This window comes from Hyperolius riggenbachi, unplaced genomic scaffold, assembly GCF_040937935.1.
Source record: "Hyperolius riggenbachi isolate aHypRig1 unplaced genomic scaffold, aHypRig1.pri scaffold_173, whole genome shotgun sequence".
Classification (NCBI taxonomy): domain Eukaryota; kingdom Metazoa; phylum Chordata; class Amphibia; order Anura; family Hyperoliidae; genus Hyperolius; species Hyperolius riggenbachi.
This window is the reverse complement of record NW_027152384.1, coordinates 119195-146569: the sequence shown is the minus strand read 5'-3', so window position 1 is coordinate 146569 and position 27375 is coordinate 119195. Positions and strand designations below refer to the sequence as shown.

Sequence of the window (27375 nt, the reverse complement as noted above, 5' to 3'; positions counted from 1 at the left end):
GTCCCTGATAATGGTCACTCAGCAGGTGCAGAACTCACAGGCAGAAGTTTTGAGGAGATTGAGATTCACAAACTTTGTAATCCAGCTAAAATGGTTCCTTCTGAAGTCCACGCGGCTTGTACAATCCAGACTCCACCAACCTCACAGGTTCACACAGTTCTGGTCTGGCAGCTGTATCCTTTCACCAAGATCCAGCAGCAAGATTCAGCTCAGGGTGCAGCAAATCTGTGTCACAGGATCCCTTCTTCACACTCAGCAATCAAATGGAAGCCAGTCCTATGGATTTAGGCCTGAAGATCCAGTCCCCGTCACTCCAGACCTCACTCCCAGGCTCTAGGCACACCAGCCACACCTCAGCTCCCAGCAGCCTCTGCTCACTCCAGCCTCTCTTCCAGAATTCTCTGCAGTCTTAAAGGAACTATGCCCTCTAAAGGCAGCAGTACATAACATAACAATAACAGCACATTATATGGTGTTACATTCTCCCCCCACTTGAAAAGCTTGGGTCCTCCCAAGTACGAAAAGTTACACAACTTTTCTTTAATTCACAGACATAGACATACCTAAATGGTCTGGATATACTGACCATAACTAAATGGAACCCACCAACTAGCACTATTTACTTTGGCTCCACAGGGATACAGGGTGCCACCTGAAAGACCTGAGTTCATGGTTTTGGGAACATGGGCGTTGATCTCTCGGTGTGAAGCACATACTCTCTCTTCACTGCAGTTCCCCAAAGAATCATAAGTTAATCTTTTAGGAGCTCTAATTTGTCGAGGCTCCCTTTTCTCCAATGGACTTTCTTGGACATTTTCTTCCTGAACTTCTTGTTCTATTATTGTATGACTTTCTGGTTCTTTATCCTTCAAAATATCCACTGGTAGAAATTCTTCCTCAACTTTGTCTGAAAGAAGAGTACCATCTGTATCACTTTCAGTCACCAGGTCTTCTAGATTGCCTGAAGCATTTTGTTCCAGACTACTCGATGGGACAAACTCGGGCGCTTCTATTCTGAGTTGGCTCTCCTCAGCATCTTTCTCCACTACATCTGGACTAGTCTGTGGCACACTCACATCTTTGGGCCTCAAATCTAAGCCATTCTCAAGAGGACCCCAAACAAATCTTCCTACTGGGGGGGCGTCCCATCCCCACTCTTCATCATCTTCTTCAGTGTTGTGGTCACACTCAGGTGATGCTGCCATGCTCCCCTTCTGTGTGGCTAACCGCTGTGACCTCCTCAACTGACGACTTTGATCATGCTCATCTGCCACAGGATCAGGCATTCTCACTGCTTGTCCCAGTGGTAACAGGTTATTGCGGTGCCATGACTTCACAGGCCCACTTTGTACTTCTGGCCGAATCCGATATACAGGAATACCTGGCAGTTGAGAACACACCTCATACACCTGCGAACTCCAGCGATCAGCAAGCTTGTGTTTTCCAGGGATCCCCAGATTTCTTAACAACACACGATCACCTGGCTTTAAATCATGAATCCGGATTCTTTGGTCGTACCTGGCCTTATTCTGCTGTCCCCGCCTTTCTGCAGCCTCTTGAGCTTTTTCATAAGCAGTCTTCAGGCTCTTTTGGAGACACTCCACATACCCCTTGTAAGAGACTGTTGTTGTATCATCACAAGAAGTCCCAAAAACAGTGTCAATTGGCAACCGGGCCTCCCGCCCAAACATCAGAAAGTATGGAGAAAATCCAGTGGCATCATTCTCAGTACTATTGTAGGCATGGACAACAGCAGCAATATGTTTGCTCCATTGAGCCTTCTTCTCACTGGGTAAGGTCCCCAACATATTTAACAATGTTCTGTTGAATCTCTCTGGTTGTGGATCTCCCTGAGGATGATAAGGTGTAGTTCTGGTCTTCTTTACACCCAACAAACTCAGCAACTCACGTATCAACTTGCTTTCAAAATCTCGACCCTGATCTGAGTGAATGCGTTGCGGGAGGCCATAATGTACGAAGTATCTCTCCACCAGTACCTTTGCTACTGTCATAGCCTTCTGGTCCCTAGTAGGGAAGGCCTGGGCATACCTGGTATAATGGTCGGTGACCACCAAGACATTGGCAAACCCACCCTCATCAGGCTCGATACATAAGAAGTCAATGCACACTAAGTCCATTGGTCCTTGGCTTTGTAGATGTCCCAATGGTGCAGCTCGCACTGGCTGTGTCTTCCGTTGTACGCACCTGGAGCAAGACCGGCAGTAATTCTCCACATCCTGTCTCATACCCGGCCAGTAAAAGCGATCCTGCAACAACTTCAGGGTGCGATCAACACCCAAATGCCCATGATCATCATGAAGGGAGGAACAGACCATGTCCCTGTATTTTTCAGGTAGCAGTAACTGCCATTTCTCTGTGCTCTCAGCAGCTGGTGCTAACCGGTACACCAAACCATTCTTCATTTTCAGATGACTCCACTCTCTAAGCAATAATCCAACCAGTGGATGGTTGATATCTTTTAGGTGGTTTTAGTTATTCTCATGTAGAGCCTTTTTGACACCCCGGCACAGTGTATCTTCAGCTTGATCGTGATGCAGATCTGACAAACTCAGTGCAGGTAATGAAGTGCTTTTCAATGTCACCATATTGCAGTACCTCTGAGGAATTGCTTCATGTGATAGTCCTAGCTTTTCAGCAGCACAGATTGTCCGAATCTCGCATTGTAGACCTTGGCACATGGCTCTCACACCTGGGGCTGGAACCTCTAGCCACTCATCTTCAGGCTGCAACACATCATGGAGTCTTCTAGAAAGCCCATCTGCATCCTGATTTGCCATGCCTGGACGGTACTTGAGACTGAATCTGTAATTAGCAAGGGCCGCCAACCATCGATGTCCTGTAGCATCTAATTTAGCTGTGGTCAGCACATAAGTGAGAGGGTTGTTATCAGTCTGTACTTCAAACTCGGCTCCATATAGATACTCATGAAGCTTGTCTACCACAGTCCACTTCAGTGCCAGGAACTCAAGCTTGTGTGCTGGGTAATTCCGCTCTGTTGGTGACAGACTCCTGCTCACAAAGGCTATCGGCTTCAGTCTACTCTCCTGCTCCTGGTACAAAACACCCCCTAGCCCATCTCTGCTGGCATCAATGTGTAAGACATACGGCTTCTGAGGGTCTGCATAAGCTAAAACAGGTGTGCTGGTTAGACAACTTTTAAGCTTCTCAAAGGCAGAGTCACACTCCTCTGTCCATTGCTCAATGACAGACTCTTTTCCTGCACGTTGCAGAATGTTATTCTTCTGATCTTGTTTAGACCCTGGAGCCTGCACCTTTTCTTTCACTTGGAGCAAATCATTGAGGGGTCTTGCGATCTGTGCAAAGCCTTTGACAAACCTTCGATAGTAAGAACAGAAACCCAAGTATGAACGGAGCTCAGAAACTGTTTTAGGTTTTGGCCAAGTTGTTAGTGCTTCAACCTTTGAAGGATCCGTTGCTACACCATCAGCCGACACTACATGTCCCAGGTACGTTACAGATGGAAGGCAGAATTGGCACTTTTCCAGCGACAACTTTAACCCTTCCTTCTTCAACCGGTCCAGCACCTTGATTAGCCGAGTCTCATGCTCTTCCAGGTCTCTTCCAAACACAATGACATCATCCAAATACACAAGCACCTCCAGCAGGTTCATATCTCCCATTGTATTTTCCATTAACCTCTGAAAGGTGGCTGGAGCACCCATGAGTCCCGGGGGCATCCTATTGAATTCGAAGAATCCTAAAGGACAAATGAAGGCAGTTCGCTCCTTGTCTTCAGGATGCATTGGAATCTGATGATATCCACTTTTAAGATCCAGCACACTAAACCACTTAGCTCCAGCCAAGCATTGCAATACATCTTCCACTCGTGGTGTGGTATACTGATCTGGAATAGTATGTCGATTCAAAGTTCTATAGTCTACACACATTCGAATAGTACCATTCTTCTTCCGCACCACTACAATTGGTGAAGCATAGGGACTTCGAGACTCTCTAATGATTCCAGTTCTTTTGAGTTCTTCCAGCTGTTTCCGTAAATCTTCAATGTCTCCAAGGGCTAGCCGCCTTGACCTTTCCCGGAATGGCCGGTCATCTTGAAGGCGAATACGGTGATGTGTACTTTTTGCACATCCGACATCATATTCGTGTTGTGCAAAGATTTCACTTTGTCCTCGCAGAATGTTGAGCAATCGTTGTCTCCACTCTGAAGGCAAAAGGGAGTTTTGAGAAACTGAGATCTCCAATTTGTTCTCCAGCTCTTCTGCCTCTCCCCCCACTTGAAAAGGGGTCGTCACTCGGCTTGCTACAAACACCGTTCCCAGTTTTGCCCGAGGTCTTAACATGACTGGTTGTGGTAAGGTGTTTCTGATTCCTACAAGCATTCTGCCATTCTTGCGTTGCAAATCCTCTGCGGGGATAGTCTCAGGGATAATTTCCACCCCTAGCGGCAATCCAGATCCTTCCTCCCCTTCGATCAACAGCAACGGGACTGACTCCTTCCATGTCGTTCTCACTTCAGCTTTCAGACATACCACTTGTCCAGGCATCAACTGACAGTCTTCTCGCTGAGATAACCATACACTTCCAACCCCATGGGCTGGGGCCTCCCGCTCCACCAACAGTTGTTCCCATGCGGCTTGAAGCAAAGGGTGCAATGGACTAGGTGGCTGCCCATAACGGTCCATGATGGGCTCCAATACTCGTCTAACCAGGTGATTATTAGTTCCAAGGATCACTGAGTACCGTGAGGACCCTGGCGGTCGGGGGCAGACTACTGCTAGTGTATCCAGGACTTCTTGAGTTCCTGCCACTTTATATCCTAGCTGAATCTGAAGGTTCACATATCCATCATATGGTAGCTGTTTCTCACTGATTCCCCAGATCTCCAGCTTATCCAGTGCCTGTAAAGGACAATGAGCTAAATGCTTCTCATAAAAGTCTCTATACAACAATGTCACTTGTGCGCCTGTGTCCAGTAATGCATGAGTGAATACACCTTCTATCTGTACTGGCACCACTGGTGATAGTCCCAAAAGATCTTTAGGGAATGTGGTGGCTCCTGCTTCAGAAGCAGATTTGGCCAAAGCTTTCGGCCTCTTCTCTCGTTTCCTCATTTGTTGGCATTGGGTACGTGTAAAGCCTGATGTGGGTGCAGCTCCCAATGACTCTTTTTGCTCAGTCACTTTCTTACTGGCAAAGTCTTTGGAGATTTTGTTACCAAAGTGGTTTTCCACAAGCTGGTTGGTCTTCCTCTTCCTGCTGTTGAAATCTGATTGCCAGCTACACTCCTGCTGGATGTGACCCAACTCACCACCACGATAACCAGTCTTTTTTTGTGGTCCTCCCCTTGACGGGACTATTGCTTCTGTCTGGTACTTGGATACATCAGAAGAGGACCTTCCTGTCTTCTGTGATGTCAGAGCCTGCAGGACTCGCAACTGTGTCTTCTGCATTTCGCATTGTGTCTGTACTACTTGGGTCAACACCTTCCACAGACTGGTTAATGATGCATCCTACGGAAAGTTGTTTTGAGACACTGGTTCTGCCTCCACTGTACGGACTTGAGAAATCTTCACGGGCCTTGCACTAATATACCCAGACTTTAGATCTTGTAATGCTTCCTCTTCTCGAATTTTCTTAATCAGTTGAGGATAGCTTGGCACCTCCACTTGATCCCCCAAGTGTAACTTGAACACCACTGGGTCAAGAGCTTGTGATCCCTCTTGGATTTGACGGATTCGGGCCCGATCCACCTACTTTGGGTCTATTCCTTTACTCAACACTAACTGATGCAGGAGGCGGTCTAGTCGCCTTACATAACTTGACAGCTTTTCTCCAACCCTCTGGTAGGTGTGTTCAAATTGGTACAGTAAATCAGCGGGCTTATAAATCTTCCCAAACACACTATGCAATGCATCAAGATAATCCTGTGCAGTGCAATCAGATTGTCTCATCTTCAAATTTCGGACAGTGTCAGCTGCTGGACCTTTCAAGCTTTCTATAATCCTCTGCTTCTTGCTTATTTCAGGAACATCCCATTCTTCCAGTACCTGAGTGGCTTGGTCCATCCATGCCTCAAAATCTTCTTCACCAGGGGGAGTGGGTACTTTACCAGAGAACAACCGTAACTTTCTGTACCCCCAGCTTGCTAGCGAATAGTCAGGAGATCTACACTTTGTCAGTAGGTTTCTTAATGCTTCAAGGACTTCTGGTCCAATACAGTTCTTCTCTTGATCAATGGCAGGCTCAGATAATGGCCCCATAACTTCAGCTTCCACTTCTGCTGCACCTTTTGGAATGGTCACTTGAACTAACTGACCGCCTGGAGTTGTGAGGGTCATAGGCATCTTGTCATGGGGGACATGGGTCTTCCACTCCAGCAGGGCAAATTGAGTTGGTCCACTTGGGTCTGTTGTACTATCTAACAGGAACCCCCGACCAGATATTGGTAGTCTTTCAGCCACTTTCCTAATCTGTGCATCAGTCCAGTCATGCCCTGGCAACTCTAGGACTAAACAGTGTCCCACGGCAGCTTGGTGGTTCTCACACCATCTACCTGCAGCTCTTGACTCCATACTGTGTCTGATTTCAAGGGATAAGGGGCGTAGACGTCACCGGGCGGAACCAAAGAGAGCCCCACATTGGGCGCCAAATGTAGCGAGACAGACTGGATCGCTAATGAATGTAACAGGGCCTCTTAGTGGATACCGCCTCCAGTGGCACCCTGCCTCCTAGAATCATGCAGACACCAGTATCAATGCAATATATTTATTCCCCGCTGACCAACGTGATCTAATGGGGTGAAGTAAGCAATAGAAAATATAGCACTAATCAAACACTTGTTAACTCAGCAAGATCATAACAGTAACAGTAATACGCTTCACACATTCAAAGTGCATAGAAAGTGTATGTCCAAGGTAGCCACCTCCTGCGCCCCTCCAGTGTCACTCTAAACAAGTGTACACTAGACTGGCACAGAACGCACCGCAGCAAAGGGACAAGCTTAATAAACTGCAATCAACACACGGTAGTAACCTCTTGCGCCCCTCCAGTGTCACTTTAAAGGAGTGCACACTACACTGGCGAAAGACGCACAACCATAGCAAAGAAACAAACTTAAGACAATGCAATCAGTAGCACAATCTTATTTAACTCCCGACTGGCCAGTGGGCTATAGTGCAGTTGCACTCGGGGTACCCCTTTAAGGAACATTATGTGCACAGTTGGGCGCCTTGTGAAGAAGGTGCAGCAGCAAGAAGACTCCTGATGCACTCAGCAACAACAGCATAGATGCCAGTGATGTGAGAGGGGACAGGTTAACCAGGCTACAGTTCAGAATGGCAGGCTATGGCAAACAGTCCTGACATACACTGTCCACAGTTTGTTGTAAGAGGAGTGGTATGACTCCCAAACCTCTCAGCAAGGTTAATGCCCCTCTATCACTGCAAAGATGGTTCCTACCATGAGGTGCAGGGCCAGTCCCTGATAATGGTCACTCAGCAGGTGCAGAACTCACAGGCAGAAGTTTTGAGGAGATTGAGATTCACAAACTTTGTAATCCAGCTAAAATGGTTCCTTCTGAAGTCCACGCGGCTTGTACAATCCAGACTCCACCAACCTCACAGGTTCACACAGTTCTGGTCCGGCAGCTGTATCCTTTCACCAAGATCCAGCAGCAAGATTCAGCTCAGGGTGCAGCAAATCTGTGTCACAGGATCCCTTCTTCGCACTCAGCAATCAAATGGAAGCCAGTCCTATGGATTTAGGCCTGAAGATCCAGTCCCCGTCACTCCAGACCTCACTCCCAGGCTCTAGGCACACCAGCCACACCTCAGCTCCCAGCAGCCTCTGCTCACTCCAGCCTCTCTTCCAGAATTCTCTGCAGTCTTAAAGGAACTATGCCCTCTAAAGGCAGCAGTACATAACATAACAATAACAGCACATTATATGGTGTTACACTATGATATAGTAATGGATCAACATGTCACTATATCTGAGGTCAGGGCTATTGCCACTGTAGCAAGTACATCCCAAGCCAAGTAATAGGCCAAACAACAGGCGTCAAATCTCCAGATAACATGCCAGCCTGCGTGCCATTGGGTGGTTAAATTGATGCCTGATGCAGTATCAAATGGTCAGACTGAGTAACTGTTATGCGTAGATACCGTAACAGCACTGACCATAACACAACATTGTACACCTTTATATCGAATGACAATGACTAGTTCTGCATAAGTAAAAATAAGCTATTCCACTACACAGAACTAGGAAAGCATTAGAGTGTGGGGTTTGGCTTACACAGGCTTTGGATCAATAAAGATTTTGCCTTAATTATCTGCTGGTACAATGCTGTGATTTGTCCTTTATTGGGTGAGCTGCATCTAGTTCAGTGAACTTAAAGAACGTATGTTTCCAATAATGTGGTTAAAAACTGCTGTCTATGAATACTGCCTGAGGGAAAAGCATGACTAACAGATGTGGTCACCAGACAGAAATTTGGCATCCTCTTCTATTGTGATTGTATTAGTTGTTAAATACAGTACATGGATAAAATACTGCTTACTATTGTGACTGTGAAGACATCTAAGTATGTAACATGATATAAGCTTATTGTGATCTCAGTTAAAAATTTGTCAGAAAAATGTTAGAAAAAAAAGTGAAGGAATAGTTAGGGGAAAAGTTCAGAGGCATTGGTATTTACAAACTAAAAGATCTGCAATGGAAGATAAAAATGTGCAGTAGACACAGCACAATGTGCTTTTATTCACACCTATAACCACTTTTTATTCACACCTATAACCACTTTTTATTCACACCTTTAACCACTTTGCAACCGCCCAACGCCAATTGGCGGCCGCAGAGTGGCTCCCCCAGGACCAGCTAACGCTGATTGGCGTCAATTCCTGAGGGCGGAGATTAGCAGGGAACACGCACGCGTGATCATTCCCTGGCAAGACGTGGAGCTCCGTGATCAGCCTGCCAGCATGCGATCGCGGCTGACAGGCTGTTAGTGAAAAAAAGTCTGGTATTTACATGTATAGCACTGCAATCTACTGTAGTGCTGTACGGGGGACAGCTCTGTCACTGACCTATCCCCTCGAGTGGCTCACAAACTAATCCCTCTCGTAGGCTAATTCCTATGACAGGCGATCTTACTAATTGGTTCTCATTTCAATTAATAATTAAAAAAACAACATTTTCACAATCCACAACTTTACAGTCTTGGTTGGGCTAAAAATTTAACATAATTAACTATACAGATACTAGATAAATAGATAATAGCTTTCTAGTATAATCTACTGGTTAAACTAACATAATGTGGAAACTACATCAAATTACAAAGATGCTGTTTAGAAAAGGTTATAATTTAAAGCTGTTGGCGGGAACAAAATGGAGGCTGGTGAGAAAAGCCAACAATCACAACAATAGTAGCTCAAAACAAAGTAAATTAGTTTTCAGCAAATCTATTCAAAAATAGAATTCAAAAATCTATTACTCAAATAGAACCATTAAAAAGTGCACCTAGTTTTTCCAACTAGAATCAGACTCGGTTACAATGTAGCAATGGTTGGATATGGGTCCCCTACAGGTAAAAGCATTATGAAGGACTGTTTGCGTTCCAAGCTCAGATGCCAACTAGGCATGCTAAAATTGACTGACATTAAGAGAAGAGCTCTATGCATGTGTTGGTTATTTGTAAACGATGAGTGCTTGGAAAATTATCTGCTTTGAAATTTTTTCTTGGTGTTAATAATGTCAATAGACATAACACCTATTAAAAGGAAATTGAAATACTGTGCCATAGGGATAAAGGTACATCATGGAACGTTCTCTTCAGAACTGTTCCGGTAGAGAGAAGCAGCAACATACTGACTTCGCCAAGGAACTTAGAATGAGCAGCTCCAGGGTTCTCACCACCCCACATGCTATTTCTGGCATTATTCTTGTGCTGGGAGCCAAGGAAATTCACTTAATTGGAGCAAAAGTTTGAAGACGTTTCACTAGATTTATGAATTCATAAAAATAACATTTATAATTTGTACCTTATTACATTTTTCGGTCCTTCAAAAAGGATTTGGTGCAAAATTTTTTTTTTTGAATTTTTTTCCAGACTATGGGCTTGAGGCATTAAATAGCTTGTAATGCTGCATATTCAGACAACGCACTGCAATTTTAGTGGTACTTACCTCAGCAGAGTACCACGCGTTGTGCAACCACCACACTCTGCGGTACTCTGCTGGCATAAGTAGCGGTAAAATTGCTGTGCGGTGTCTGCACACGGCAATATTACCAGCTATAGTGCATCAAGCCATATCTGTCTAGTTAGTTGTCTAACTACCTCTTTGGGAGGTTTTCAGATATTTTCCAGGTGCTTCACTGACATTTCCAGGCATGGAAAAGGCAACTTAATGCTTCACTGTGAGCTTCACAAACATCAAAATGACAGGTTTTGCCTGGATACCTGGATAAAATTGCTTATTGTTGATGCCAAGGGAGGAGATGTGCTCCTAAAGTGTAACTGTCGGGCATAAAATCAAAAATCAATTCTTTAGTTTCATCTGGTAAACAAATAATACGGATGCTAACCAGGCAATCCAAAAGTTAAAATCTTTATTAATTTTTCTTGTTTATAAATGATCATTCCCCAGTTTACCTGACTCTTATTTGGTACGTTGTCGCACAAAGGAAGTTGCAGGGCATGCTGGGTTGTGTTTTTTTGCTTCTTTATTTCCCCTCAGACTTAACTAATGTACAGAAGCAAAAAATGACAACCCATCATGCCCTGCAACTTCCTTTTTGTGTACCAAATTTTGTGTGTACCAAATAAGAGTCAGGTAAACTGGGGAATGATCATTTATAAATAAGAAAAGTAATAGAGATTTTAACTTTTGGATTGCCTGGTTAGCATCCATATTACTTGTTTACCATATAAAACTAAAGAATTGATTTTTGATTTTATGCCCAACAGTTACACTTAATAATGCTATTTCCCCTCCGAGTTGTCACAACTCTCGAAGGGAGATATAATTTGGGGTCTGGCAGCCGCCGGAGCCCCAAATTACCGTTACGCGGGGCGTGCAGCATAGTATTGCTGCTATGACGGCACCCTTCGGATAATAACCTGCTTCGGAGCGTGGCTTATAAAAAGTTATCTTACCTCTGAGATTCTATCAGGTATTATTTATTGGATTTATATAGCGCCAACATATTACGCAGCTCTGTACAATAAACAGGATTACAGACAATGATAATGGGGTGACCAACACCACAATACAGGTAATAGACAATAGATACAACAATAAATGTAATAAGCAATAAGATACACAACACAATACAGGTAGTAATACAATGCCAGATCATACACTGGACTGGTAGTGCTAACAATACAAAACAATACAGCCATATTTATAAGTACTGATTGGCAGAATTTTAGATCATAAATTGTCTTGATATTACTTGTTTTATTGATCGGAAGATTTATTTCGGAAGATTCCGGCAATAGGAGTTTTATGGCTTGGCTGTTTGTTAGGCTTGGCACACTATTCTGAAGTATATTTATACAGCAATGCTACACGAGTGGTTGAAGTATCTGGCTCCAGAGCAACAAAGCAAATGCTTATTTTTCAAGGACTCTCACAGCTCTTTCCAAAGTATATAGAAATCTTGCTAATTGGGCTTTATGAGTTATGTCTTTTACTCACTGGACTCCATGCCTTATCTCAGGACCTGTCATATGCTATCATTTTGAAACAACCAATGCAGCTTTTTACATCCTTGAATGTCACTCGTCTTTCTAACCTATCTCTGAAATAAGAAGGAAATGTCTTTTAACACAAGAAGACTATTCTATATTGCTTTTTGTCCAGTTTTGTATGTAATCTCTGAAAGTGTAACTAAACTCTCCAGACAAAATTGCTTTGCCAGTAGTCAATTATTTTTTTTGCGGCAGTACTAGAAGACATTCTGTATAACTGCAAGCTGAACATTTATACTAACAGGGCATAACAATAGCCTGCAGGGGCCCAGGGGCTTAGGGGGCCCAGCTGTCATGAGATGCTAGCTTGTGTCAATGGTTTCTGTGATTGTCCCAGGGCTCATCTAAAAGATAAAAGGAGACCAATGGAGCAGAATTGTGTAAGATTCTTAAAGAGAACCCGAGGTGGCATATTATAATCCTAATAGAACACCGAGGCATGTCATGTGCACAATGACATGCTTCTGAGTCATTGTACCGTTGCTGCCAGCCCCCCCCCCCCCCCCCCCCCCCCCGCTGCACCCCCTTAAAAGATCGCCAGGCTAGCAACAATCTGCTGGTTGCTAGCTGGCTTTATTTATGTGAGGCTGTCAGTCAGTACTTCCTGAGTCGCAGCTTGGCTTCCTATTGGCAGAAGCTAACAGAGGCGGAGAGCGGCGGGTGGAGTCTGGAATCGAGGCGGTGATGCTATGAGGCTGACTGCTTCACATAAATAAAGCAGATTGTCACTAGCCTGGTGATCTTTTAAAGCGGGATTGTCACCATAAAAATCAAATTTCAACAGCAACTGGTTTGAGTGTATCGAGTGATAATGATGCTAATCCTGCATTCAAAAAATATTTCGCTGTTGTTATAGTTTGGAGTTATCACAAACCTTAGGAGCTCTGGCCCTTTAATAGCCATTGCCAAAAAGTTGCATGCTGGGGGATCTTTTTATCTATAATATATTCCTCCTCTTTATTTCCCCCTCCTTCTAATGACATAAGACAGTGCACTTCCTAGTATAGACCTCAGTGGGAGTGTCTGAAGACTCTGGGAGGAGGGTGGGTAATAAATACACAATTAGCAACAGTAGAAAAAAGTGAGGGAGGAAATTATCAGGAGGTCAAAGGTAACTAAAATGGAAACTGCCTAGGATAGGATTCTCTGCTTTTCCTTTATAAAATTCACAGGAATCATAACATGGACAGTGTAATACGTTTGTTATGTAAGTAGAACTAGTATTTATCGACTTATATATGTGTTTTTTATTTCTGTTAGCATCGGTGTCACTTGTTCTTTAAGGGAGTGCAGTGCGGTGCAGGGAGGGGGCTAGCAGCGGCGGTACAATGACCCAGAGGCATGTCATTGTGCATGACATGCCTCTGGGTCCTATTAGGATTATAATATGCCACCTCTGGTTCTCTTTAAAAGCAAAATGCTAAGGATGTACCACACTTATCGGCATACTGTATATGACGCCACTAGGTTTAGAGGAAAAAAACGGGGAAAAATACTAAAACTGGTGTGTCCATGGTCCAGGAGCATGTTTCAGGAGCATGTTCTCCCCCAATTATTGTGTCCCCCTCTGTCATCTATGTGTCCCCCTCTGTCGCCAGTGTGTCCCCTTCTGTCCCCAGTGTGTCCCCATTTGTCCCCAGTGTGTCACCCTCTGTCTCCAGTGTCCCCCTCTGTCTCCAGTGTGTCCCCCTCTGTCTCCAGTGTGTCCTCCTCTGTCCCCCATGTTTAGCACTCGCATTGTTTTGCACTCCCCCTGTGTCTCCCGTTCCCCCCAATTAGTCCTGTACTTCCCCATGGCTACTACTCCCTCCCCCCATATGTCCTGCGCTGCCCGTGTACACCTAGCAAAAGTGGTAGCTTGTCTCACCTAAGCAATGGCTCCCGCAGGGAACACAGACCTCCAGTGATGGCTTCTGCTGATGTTCGTAAGTCGGGGACTCCGTGTATTCAGCATATAAGACACACTGACTTTTTCTCCCCATTTTTTTTTGGGGGGGGAGAAAACGTGCATTTTATATACCAAAAAATATGGTATATACTCACAAAGGTGGTTTGCAAATCCTTGCAACCACCGCCAGAGCAGGTGAGAAATTAACCATACCGGCTCGGTTTTCTAGGTCTATAACAGGAACTGGTTGGTTGCACTCAAATCTTCTTTACGACAAACTAAACAAAAAACTGTCGCCTCTAAAGAGGTATGACAAGATACTTAAAACAGTGGTTGGAGGTGTCCAATGCATAAAAGACAAGCTATTAAGCTGTTAATCTTATAAACAAAGAGGTAATCTTTGCTCTCTTTAAGAATTTGGACCAGTTTATTGAAAAAAGGTCTTTTATTTGAGTATACAACGCCTTTTGCAGGTGCTTGCCTGCTTCCTCAGGTTAGTGAAAAAACAGGTGCCTTAACTGCTATGGCTGTGTAGCAAGCATGAGCACCACTATTGAGATGAATTAGACATAAAGCACTGCTAAAACATGGGCTCCAAATACTTCCCAATGTGTGGCTGAACTTGGATGCGAAATAGATAGGTTCAGCGCACGGCACTCACCGCCGGGCACCAAAACCAGGCACCCCATAGCAGCAATGTAATGCTGCACAGAGCAATAAGGGTAATTTAGGGCTCTGGCCGTTGCTGGACAGGGAGTTTTGCGGCAGCAGGCAGAGCCGTCATTAGGCTCTCCTGGCGCCCAAATCACCGGCGACGCGTACATACTGTACATACGCCTTGGATGAACATTGCACTGTAGTTACTATCTGGTCAGGTTGGTTGTCATATTTGACAATCCTCTGGTGTTCTTGCACTTAAACCTTTCCATGCTGACAATAGCAAAGTTAAAATATCTGATATCGTTTGAGAACTTGTCACCAAGTTAGAAACAATGCCAGAACTGCTGTGTCACATCTCTCAGTTACAATCCACAATATGTGCTATCGACAACATTACATGCATGCCTGTGCCCAGACTCTGTCCTTCAATAGCAAACTCTCAGTAAAATGAAAAGTTGTTTTGGTATCTATGTGAACAGCCATCCCCAGCACCACTGCATCAACAAGAGTACAAGCTCCGCATTGTGGGATCATCCACGTAACATAAAGCACATGGGAATTTGAGAAGTCAAAGACGCGCTACTGCTTACAAATCCTTGTTGAAACTGAATGCTGTGAATCATATCAGTACAAAAAATATTACAAAGCAAGGTTCTGGTTACAGTATTTTCAGTGCAGTATGTGAACTGAGTGCAATGCCTAATGGGATCAAGAACTGAGCTGATAATACCTTACACCACTAACTGATCAGAGTTCTATGCTTGGCTGTAACTCAGCAAGCAGGCAAATATTATTTCCAAGTGTAAGGTTGACTGATGTTCTCTGTTCACATTGTTTATACACTTGTCAGAAATGCGTTTACTTCATGCTAACTGATCTGAACAGCTCAGCCCATGTCAAGATTGGAGCTAGTGCCGTTGAGGAAGATAGATAAACTTGATAGGTAATGTTAGCTAAATATAAAACATTCCAGTACTATTGCTGTTGTTCTGATTTAGGTCTTAGTGAAATTCTTCCCAAATATTAGTCTTTCCATTCAGGAATAATTGAAAGTAATATTTCTAGGAAAGCTAGGTGTGTCCGGCTGTTCTGGCCTTCATCAGTTCAAGGCATGTGTTTATATAGCTCTGGGGTAGGACTTCTTGAGTGTGGTGTTACTGGGTTGCCAGTTGAGTTAAGGAGAACAAGAACAATTAGCATTTTTGTAGCAAGCATAAAGCAGGCATGTCCAAGTCCAAATGTGGCTCATCGAGACATTTCTGGTAGCGCCAAAATCTCTCTACATTTGTTAATTTCATGTGGCCCACAGGCTGTAGCTGCAGTGCTATATGCAGGGGCCAGCAGCAGTAACAGCCTCTGATTAGCAGCTGGCACTGTGCTAACTGCCCATGATATATGGGTTGTTTCCCACGGAAATTCTCTTTTTGACAAAACTGCGGCTATCAGTAAAAATTGTGTTTAATTTTGCTTGTTTGGCCCCTAGCACTCTCAAGAACGGCAATATGGCACTTGGACTAAAAAGGTTGGGTCACCCCTGGCATAATCAAATTTCAACAGCAACTGCTCTGAGTGTATCGAGTGAAAAAGATGCTAATCCTGCATTCAAAACTTTCAAAAAATGTTCTGCTGTTATAGGTAGGAGATATCACAAACCTTAGGAGCACTGGCCCTTTAATAGCCATTGCCAAAAAGTTGTATGCTGGGGGATCTTTTTATCTATAATATATTCCTCCTCTTCCCTTTATTTCCCCCTCATTCTAATGACATAAAGGATCTTTTTATATTGGGGACAACTTTTCATCACGCACCTAGCCGCATGTCCAGTGTTGCCAACTCATCCCTTTAATTACTGACACATCTAAGTTACACAGGTTCTGGGGCTTCTTACACATAATCAGTGCCTTAACTGCATCTACCTAGCCACGAAACCTGTATAATTCATATGTGTCAGTAAATAAAGGGATGAGTTGGCAACACTGCGCATGTCTGCGGAGCAGCATCTATATGAGGTATTATAGTCGCGTAGATCGACATGAACAATTGTTAACACCTGGATGGTAAGCTAAGACAGACACTGTGCTTGCATGGAATGTTGCTTTGTGGCTTAGACTGCTGCTTGTGCTTTCTAATGGCTTTTGCTGCTGCTGCTGCTGCTGCTGCTTCACTAAAATGTCATATAGATTTTTCTACTGAGATTGCGGCTGAATGTACTGGAGTACCCTATTGACAACCTACATTTATGATTGCAACTAGTGATTACTGGTACAATTGATCTTTGGTGCTTACTTTCAGGAACCTGGAGGAGCATTCTGCAAACAGATTACCAGTTGGGCCTTTTTATGAGTAACTGGCATATGCCCCAATTGATCTCATTGTGGATCCAGATATAGGGAGTTGCTGTGTCAGTGTGAATGTGAAGATGCGGTTTGGTTGCGGGGTGGCCACCTAGCTATTTTTAAATGTTAATATGTATGGGTGTTTGTTTTTTGGATTAATAAAGTTTTTGATATATTTTTAATTATCTAGTTGGTCTGTTGGCTTCACTCCCCTCACTTTCTTATCCTACAGTTTATGATTTCAGAAAAAAACAAAACATTTATAAGTACCGTATATTCTGGCATATAAGACGACTGGGTGTATAAGACGACTCTCCAACTTTTCCAGTTAAAATATAGAGTTTGAGATGTACTCGCCGTATAGGACTACCCCTCTTCCAACGCACACCAAATTAAAATAAAAATAAAAAAATCGTATACTGGAGCTGTGTATGAACAGATACTGGTTCTGTACTGTATATGTTACCCAGTATATAACAGTATATAGTCAATTGACTTGTTGCATTGGTCAACTCTCCTTAAGTAGACTGGTCAGCTCTCCTTGTCTACCTGTTTATCAGAGCAGGTATGGAAGAATAGATTGCGCTCCCTCAGCAGGGAGATCTGAGAGGCGGTAACAGGATAGGGCGTATCACCCGGCATCAATGACACCCGGCGTATACGACGACCCCCAACTTTTCAGAAGATTTCCAAGGGTTAAAAAGTAGTCTTATACGCAGGAATATACAGATAAATACTTGCTCAACTTACATAACATATGTATTGCACAGTCCACATTTTGATTTTAGTGATTCTTCTATAGTAAAAAAAGAGAAAATCCTTTTTAGGAGTTTTTTATTTTAACTGTGTCTATTTTGAAGCCAATCCTGATGTAATTTCTTCCCTTACTCTCCTCTGCCTGATTGTGTGTATGCATTGCCCACCCTCTTCCCAGTCTTCAGACGCTCCCACTCAGCTCTGAGTGATTTTCTCAGCATGAGAAATATTGGCCAATCAGAGAGGAACAGAGGTGTGGGAAGCGAAAACAGGAGAAAAAGAGGCTTCAGGCAATCAGGCTGCATTAGTTATGTCTGAGGGGAAAAGGGGAGGAATGTAAGCAAGAAAAAGAGAAAACTCAGCTTGCCATGCAGCTTCCTTTGTGCGACAGATGTGCCAAATAAGCGCTAGGGAAACTGGGGAATGATGTTTTATGGATAAGTAAAGTGAGGGTGATTTTTAACTTTTGTATTGCCTGGTTAGCATCCTTATTACTTGTTTTTCAGATAAAAATAAAGAATTGATTTTTGATTTTATGCTCGACAGGTAGACTTTAACCTCCTTGCCGGTTATCCCGAGCTCAGCTCGGGGTAACCTGCGTAGGAGGATTTCTCAGGCCCCACTGGGCCGATTTTCACAATTTTTTTTCCTGCATGCAGCTAGCACTATGCTAGCTGCGGGCAGTTTCCGCTCGCCGCCACTTGCCGCCGATTCGCTACCCGCCGCGCCGCCCCCCCCCCCTCCAGACCCCTTGCGGAGCCTGGCCAATCAGTCCTAGGCAGCGCTGAGGAGTGGATCAGGATTCCCTCTGACGTCATGACGTCGGTGACGTCATCCCGCCCGGTCGCCATGGCGACCGTGGAAGCCCAGCAGGAAATCCCATTCTGAACGGGATTTCCTGCTTACTCTGATCGCCTTCGGCGATCAGAGTGGATAGGGGGATGCCGCTTGTCAGCGGCTATCATGTAGTGAGCCCTCGGCTCGCTACATAATTAAAAAAAAATCAATAAAAAAAAAAGTGCTGCGCTGCCCCCTTGCCGCCAGAATTGTAACGGCAAGGGGGTTAATGGTTCCACCTATCAATGCAGTAACAGATCATAACTGCCTTGTTTACCACTATAACATACAATTACTTGATACCACCTATTCATCATCTTTTCCAAAGTTCTGTGGTTTTTTAAGTTTGTCTCTTAACCAGGAATTCAGATGCCATTACTACTGATATAAATCCTATGCTAAATGTATCTTTATTTAAAGATTGATATAATATATTGATACCACACAAGCTATTTTTTATTTCATATTACTGCAATCATCTGTTCCTTTATCACTTTGCAAAGCTCAGCGCCTCTGAGCCAGAGGCGCTGAGCTTTGCACCAGACCTATTTGAGTTTTATGCTATGTTTCTATTGCCTGATGAAGCTGGAGATGCCTGCGAAATGCATTGCACTTGCACTTTCTGGAGTATATAAATACATTTTTGTTGTTTTGAATATACACAAAACTCATGTGTGTCTGCTTGGAGGAGGCTTGGAGGTAAGTCCCGGATCAGTTAAAAATGGCGCACAGTGCAGATATTTAAAAAATGGCGCCCCATTAACTTGCATTGTCGGACAATATTTATCGTTTTAAAGGTTAAAAAATGGCGCAGACCTTGTGAACGTAATTTATCGTTTTAAAACCTGCTTTTTTTGTCCTGCCTGAACGTTATTTATCTTTTTAAGCCCTGCTTTGCTGCTGTTTGGAAAATGTCTGCTCGCCGAATTTAACATTTAATAAATAGCAAAGCCCCCTTAAAAGCAAGAAAAACCAAATTTTCTGGTTATGTTAAGAAGAACAGTGGGAACAAGAGGAAAAAACATTTTTCAAAAGACCTTATAGTTTTTGAGAAAATCGATTTTAGTTCTCCTTCTGACTGTGGGAAAATTAAACGCCCACCCACTTTAGCGGTTAATAGCAAAGCCCCATTAAATGCCAGAAACACCAAATTTGCAGGGAATGTTAAGAAGAACAGTGGGAACAAGAGGAAAAACATTTTTTTCAAAAAGACCTTATCCTTTTTGAGAAAATCGATTTTAAAATTTCAAAGGAAAAAAGTATACATTTAAATGCCGGTCAATGACAGATCATGGGAAACCATTCCCGCCGACTTTAGCAGTTAATAGCAAAGGCCCCTTAAATCCTAGCACCAAAATTTGCAGGATATGTTAAAAAGATAGTGGGAAACAATATTTTTTTTAAAAAAACTAAACATTTTCATTTTTTACTGGACCCAGTAAGTCCACCTCTGCCTCCTCTCATTTTAAACGTTTTATAATATTTTATCCTTTTGGCGTCTCTGTCTGCTTATACAGTTCCTGAGTCCCCCCTTGGTGGAGGGGTGTTGCCCCTTATTTCCTATCCACAGAGAGCGACTTCTTAATCCTGAGTGGGGACAGGTCTAATCTCCTCACCTGCTGATATAGTCGTTATCTGGATGGTAACCCATGTTTGTGAGTATAAATAGATACTTACTTGTCATATTCACATACCAGTACATACTACAGTATATTGGGCTCTTGGTGTCTCTATTCTGTGTTCCCTTGCAAACTCAAGGAAGTTCACTTTGTTTCCTCAGCAAATGCAATGTTTTACATTATGCAAAAGATGTGCATCTGTTTTTAGTTCATCTGTACATAATGATATAAGATGGTGTATACATTAAGGCTAGGATCTCAGTGAGAGTTGCATTGCATTTCGTGTAACAACAATAATTCAATGGAACGGGAAAGCGGCATTATACGTTATCCACGCATTGCGTTGCATACAGTGAAGCATACTGTGAATGAAAAGTATGCTTCACTGTACTAATAACTTGGGCACTATGCGGTAAACACACTGCATATAGTGTGTTGGGATACCGCACTCCATCAGACCACGCTCTAACGACCGTACTGAATGTTGCATTGCTTTTGCATTTCAGTGCAACGTTCTGCGTTACAGGCGCTATGATGCACCACAATGTCCCACTGTGAACCTAGACTTCTTGTATTTCTAAAAACAGAAAGGCTTCTCCTGACATATATCAATGGTAAGGTTTCTTTTGTAATTGCTAGATTTCATCCCATTTTCATTTCTTACTGGCTAATGAGTGGAATGTACTTTAAACTGATTGCCATCTGGAGTTGGGAAGGATTTTTTTCCCTTTTGGGGCTAATTGGACCATGCCTTGGAAGGGTTTTTTCGCCTTCCTCTGGATCAACAGGGATATGTGAGGGAGCAGGCTGGTGTTGTACTTTGTTTTCTGGTTGAACTTGATGGACGTATGTCTTTTTTCAACGCAAATAACTATGTAACTATGTATACTATCATTCATAGATATCCCTGCACAACCTGACAGTTGGTAGGGATGTTGTTTTTTATTTATTATTTATGTATGTTTAACTATCTCCCTAAAGGCATACAAGTAAAAAAGGCAACTGGAAAAATATTGGTAAATTACAGATATTCTACTAAATTCCAATAGTATTCTTTACCGATATTTTACTATGTCTTAATCTAACCCTACTCTCACACAGAACCCTCCCTATACCAATGCCTAACCCTAAGACCTCCCTCTATCAATGCCTAACCCAAAGATCTTCTTCTACTGATGCCTAACCCTAAGACCTCCTTCTACTGATGCCTAACCCAAAGACCTCCCTCTACCGATGCCTAACCCTAAGACCTCTCTATACCGATGTCTAACCCTAAGACTTCCCTCTACTTATGCTTAACCCTAAGACCTCCCACTACTGATGCCTAACCCTAAAACCTCCCTCTACTGATGCCCAACCCTTAAGCCTCCCTCTACCAATAGAACCCTAGGACCTCTCTCTATTGATGCCTAACCCTAAAACCTCTCTGTACCGATGCATAACCCTAAGACCTCCCTCTACTTATGCCTAACCCTAAGACCTCCCTCTACCAATGCCTAACCCTAAGACCTCCCACTACCTATGCCTAGCCCTTAACCCCTCCCCCCAGATGGTTCCTGACACTTAACCCACAACCTTAACCTGACTAAGGTGCAAATCGTGACAAAGAAAGTAAATTTGGGCACCCAGATACACCACCGAAAAAGCCCTGATTTGCGGCAAAGAAAGTACATTTGGGAGGCCGAAGGTGGTGCTGCAAAGCTGCGATTTGCAACTTCAGTGGCCGCTATGTAATGCCATAATTTACATATCTGAATGCCCCACAATTTTTCCCTATTTTGCTGTAAATGGTGGCTTTTAAAATGGGCGCCTCTGGCAGCGCCCTTATTACCCCAATTGCTCCTGAGCCCTTTTTTCCTGTTTCATCCTAAAGAGCATGGCCCCTTTTTTTCTTCATGGTGGCACATGTATAAATATTTAGAAATAAAAGATACCAGGCCAACAACTGTGCAAACAACAACACAACAACAAACTACAATGAAAAACAACGAATTCACCAATGAGGCATTGAATTCATTGCAGTGTATGCATTATAAAAAGAGCCACTTACCTGTGGTCCTTTCACTCCTTGATCACCCCTAAATCCTGGTGCCCCAGTGGTTCCTTTGTTTCCCTGCAGAGAAATAATAATGCTTGTTATTCTTGCAAATAAAAATCCTTCTGTATACATAGCAATATGCACCTAATCCATTACGAAACCAAATATTTAGACCATATTTCATGATAATACAATATACTGGTTGCTTTTTTATTCGGAAGTTACCAAATAAATGTGTTTTGACCATATTGTAATATGTCTTTGGGGTCGTTTCTTGGAAAGTAGGTCCAGGTGGCAGAAAGCCGCAGGCAGACCAGAACATGCAGATGTGATTAGATCTCTCAGCTAGCTTTGGAAGAGATTGGAACTTGAAGAGCTGGAGTTGTAGTTGGATAGAACGGTCTTCCTTCTGAGCCTCCTCCCCACATGGGATTCAGGCCACGTTCACAGTGCTGCATTGCTTGGCTGTGTAACATCTGCTTTGTAATGAGACTTACTGCAATGCACCACCTATAAGACAATCACAGTGCGGCGGGAGCATTGCGATATAATGGGTTGTGGCATTGCATGCAGTGCATTACTGCTAAACACGTGGGTTAACAGTAAAAGCATATTTTTTAATTGACTGTATGATTCACTGTGCCCGACTTAATGTGAGCATAATGGGCTTGATTCACAAAACCACGATAACTCATACCACGGTCGCGCAAGCGTTTTTTGCATGCGATTGTGCGCAAAAACGCATGCACAACTGATAGTGCACCCGTTTTATCAGTTATCACGGTTTAGTGAATCAAGCCCAATGTGTGGTGTCGCTGTCCTGATCCAATGTGTATGTTTCTGCTGTCACAGGGAATGCAACACAACGGCCACTGTGAACATGGTCTAAGTGTAATAAAAGTAAATGAAAGAACAGCTGAATTATTGATGTAAAATATTGTAATCATTGGCTACGTTCTCAGTGGTGCATAACCTATAGCAGCGATGGCGAACCTATGGCACGCGCGCCAGACCCAGCACGCGTAGCCTCATCTGAAGGCACGCCATCGCTGCTGCAATATGTCCCGGATTTAACTGGCCGTGGCATCTAATAGACGCCGCTCCAGTTCATAGCCCGCAGCCCCGCTTCAGCCTGCAGGGCTATGGGAAGATGGCGTCCGAAGCCCTGTACTGGAGCCCAGTACTGGAGCCCCCCCTCCATTGATACTCAGTGATAAAGTCGATGTTGGGTCGCAGTTTGGGCACTCGGCCTCTGAAAGGTTCGCCATCACTGACCTATAGCAACGTTCACAGTGCAGTGGGTGCGGAATAACCACCTGCGACATCCCAACACACTGCATGCAGTGCGTTACCACAAAACAGTGATACATACTTTACACTGCTTGTATGCTTCAATGTGCAGATAAGATGCAACGTGAATTTCATGTTCTGTTTACAAGGAACGCAATGCCTTCTGTGAACCTAACCTAAATATTTGTTCCATTTTGAAAGGGAGCTGTAACGCTCGGTGAAGCACAGAGAGGTCTGATCACCGGTGAACTGCAGTATCACGGGAAATACAGACGTATATCAGATTATATGTGATCTGCAGTATCACCGATAATCCAATATACTAGCTAACCTCTGGCCACCTGAGTAGAGTGTAGTGATTGGTGCAACAGTAATACGGAGGACAAGCCTCAGTGCAGCAAGGAGAACTGCACAGATTCCTTCCACAGGTCTGAGCTCTCCGAGACGGGAGGAGTCAGACTAACAGTGGGAAGGAAAGTCCGAAAGTGACACTCAGGCGCAAGTGTCACTAACGGGACAAGGAACCGCCTCCAATCGTGAGGTCGGTTCTCGAGGTCGGGCAAGCCAAGTCGTAAACACACTGACAGATAAGGTACAGATACAGTAGGCAGAGGCGGAGTCTAGGTACAGGCAGGGTTTGGCAACAGGTATCAGAAATATCGGAGTACAAAATCAGGAGGCAGAGGCGGAGTCTAGGTACAGGCAGGGTTCGGCAACAGGTATCAGAATAACGAGGTACAAGGTCAGAGTTCAGAAGGATAGTCGAGGCAGGCAAAGGTCATAACATATAATCACAATCAAACTAGTACTTTAAGCTATCAACAAAATCTAGCTTAGTGTAGGATTACAGCTCCAGCTGGTCCCGGCACACTAACGGATCTGACTAACGGATCTGGGTGCTCCCACGTATGTGAACGCAACGCCAGACAAGGAACAAATGAACAGCCGGCAATATATATACCTAAATGCCTTTCAGCACCTCCCTAAGTGCTGAACCAATAGGGAGAGGTGCTGGCGTCAGCTGACCAGCCTGGTCAGCTGACTCTCCTCAGGAAGTCATAAATTATGTCTGAGTGCGCGCGCGCGCGTCACTCTTACTCCTGAGGGACTACATGTCCCAGCTCCAGCTGCCCCGCTCTGCGGAGTCTCCGCAGCGGGGTTATGGGCAGCAACCGCCGCGTCCCACGCGGCGGTTTCTGCGTGCCCTGCCGACGCTTGCCCGGAGACAGCCGCCTCATGCAGAGGAGAGGCGGCAGCCTCTCCGTGTGTGGCAAGCGTCTGTACGCGGAAGGAGCCGCCTGCCGCCGGATCATGGCGGCGGCTCTTCCGCGTTCTCACAGGAGCCATGTTTGACCAATAGATCAAATGCCCTAGGAAAACCTGTAATGATACATTGGCAAATCCTAAAGATCAGTTATATCATTATAGAAGCTGGCATAATAAAAGCTATGTATTCAAATACATGCATGTGTGTATAAATATAATACAGAGCTATTCCCCTGTGTTCCACTGGGCGTTTGACCTGAGTGAAGGTAGACTTCTATTTCTGACCTATCAGCAAGTTACCCTACTTACTTTCAGAATGTTTTAGTGACAATAATACACAGATACTATAAGCAAACATGCCACTAACATGTAGAAGGGAGAAATTTCAAAACTTTTTCCATCTGCATATATATGAATTTAGCATTTAACCTATAGGAATTTGTCAATGTATGGGTTTTATCATTTCTTTAAGTGTGCTAACATTATTGAAACAGATGTAGTACATACAGCAGAGAATTGCACAATTTCTTTGTGTGTTTGGCACAGACAGATTTTCAGATTTTATATATGTGTGTGTGTGTGTGTGTGTGCGTGCGTGCGTGTGTGTGTGTGTGTGTGTGTGTGTGTATATATATCCTAAATTGCTCTGCTGTGCGCTGACATTCAAACAAATGCACTTTGGGATTTGGTGTTTTTCCTGAGACGTACTCAGGTGAGAAAACTGGCCTAACTTCAGGATTAATTAGTTTTCTCCCTGAGAGAAGAAAATATAATGATTATGAACTCATTATAATTATCCCAACTCTGAGAAGCACACAGCTGAGCTGTAAAAAGACTGGCTTGTGTTTTTAGTTGTTTATTTTGATTTGGGAAAACAGTAAGTTACATCCTTCTGGAGAGGAAATAAACCATCTTTGACAAACAAATTCATAAGCATTTCATGACAATTGATAAAGTAATTAAGCAAGTGTTTTTTTCTGTTAGGCAATGCTATGATGCTGGTTAAAGTGTCTCAGTGCATAGGAATAGATATAAATACATCACCCAGTAAATATGGACAAGGTGGGCCAGGCAGGTCACCAATGCTAGTAGAGGTTACAAGGTGATTTGGTGGGTAAATTAGACCACCCGTTTGGGTGATGTACCGTATGTGTACCCTCTAGAGAGGATTCACAAATGTAAGTTAAGTTAGTAGCCTACCTAGTTGCAAGTTATTTTTTATGTTTTATTACCAGTCCATGGTGTAAATAGGTCGTAAATAGCCTGTACGGCACGATTACTGTAAATACAACCATAAAGACTGTCTCTGGACTTGCTTTGCACTGTGCCTATTCCAGAAGGGAAAAAGCACCCGATACCTACCCTCCTGTATTACATTATAAAATGGCTTACCAGTGGTCCATCAGCACCTCTTCTGCCAGGAAGATTCTACAATTAAAAAATGAAAGCAAGTGCATTACTACATATTACAATATAATGATATATGGTAAAAAATTAAGTTAGTTAGCATGACCATTGAAGATAATAATATTTGTACACATTCTGCATCGTCTCATCCAGTCAAACGCTTCAGTGTGTAAATGTATGAGGAAAATATAATTGCCTGTCCAAATCCACAATACTTAAAGGACAACAGAAGTGAGAAGAATATGGAGGCTGTCATGTTTATATTCTTTTAAATGATACCAGTTGCCTGGAAGCCCTGCTGATCTATTTGGCTGAAGTAGGCAAAGTAGAGGGTGAACAGTCACCCTGGAACGAAAAAACACAGCCCAAATGGTGGTGCAGCATGTCACAAATGATAGAAGAAGCAAAAATATATAAACAGAGGGTACTGACAAAGGGAGGTTGTAAAGGGGGAACCAACCACTGCAGGCTGGTGGAGTTTAATAAACCCAACTCCACTCGGGGGTCCAGGATAGCCGGAGATGGTTGCACTTTTCGAGAAAAAGGCCCTGGGGGCCTGTAAAAGGGGTCCAAGGGTATCCACTACCCTGAGCAGAGGGGGGGGGGGTGTTATATTATATTATAATATATATTATAATATATATATTATTTTATTGACTTTTTATTTTATATTATTTTATTGTATAAGGCAGTGTTATATGGGTGTGGTTTTCATGCACATACGCTATAGACAGCATGCACCCAGAGTGTGTGCTAGAATTGTGCTAATTGTCCATTTATTTATCTTTGTGTCATTGCATGCATTTTTATGCAATTTTATGTTATTTTATGCATTGTTATGCAATGTCATGCAATATGCTTGTATTTGTAATTACTTTATTCTACTTGTATGGATGTACCCATTATTAGTGTTCAGAGTTTTTTTTAGCGCTTTGTGTTAATGATTTTCGGCACTTGATTTGTCCTGAGGCAGTGGGCAGGGACCCACGAAATGTGTTGCCAGTGCTATTTAAGTTAATTTTTATATGAATTTGTCTTCATTGAGGTAAGCCACCTCAACCTTTATTTAATTTATTGTTTTAATTAATTTTAGCATTTTCTGGGCGCCTTTTCATCCTGTTGTGCATTCAGCTGAAGTATTGTTTAAGTAACACCAGAAACAAGCATGCAGCTAATCTTGTCAGATCTGACAATACTGTCAGAAACACCTGATCTGCTGCATGCTTGTTCAGGGACTATGACTAAAAGTATTAGAGGCAGAGGATCTGCAGGCTAGCCAGACAACTGGTCTTGCTTAAAAGGAAATAAATATATCTGCCTCTATATACCTCTTGTTACAGTTGTTTGAAACAGTTTTCCCTGTTTCCAAATTTGATTTAAAAAAAAAAAGTTTTATTGAAGAAAATGTTGTTTTTTTAAAAAGTGTGTTTTTTACATTTTTGTGCCATGAATCAGTTAATTTTTATTCTCTTATCAATGTGTTTTGAATATTTAAAGTGTACCTGAAGTGACATGTAGCACAG

At 43.3% G+C, this 27375-nt stretch overlaps 1 protein-coding gene across 1 annotated transcript in view; it reads right to left on the bottom strand.

Annotated features, from left to right (window-relative positions):
* LOC137543708 (collagen alpha-6(VI) chain-like) overlaps positions 1-27375 on the bottom strand; it is a 191112-nt gene that overhangs the window by 88783 nt on the left and 74954 nt on the right. Inside the window, 2 exon segments of the mRNA XM_068264830.1 lie at positions 21902-21964; positions 25838-25873. Coding sequence (XP_068120931.1) covers positions 21902-21964; positions 25838-25873 — 99 coding nt within the window.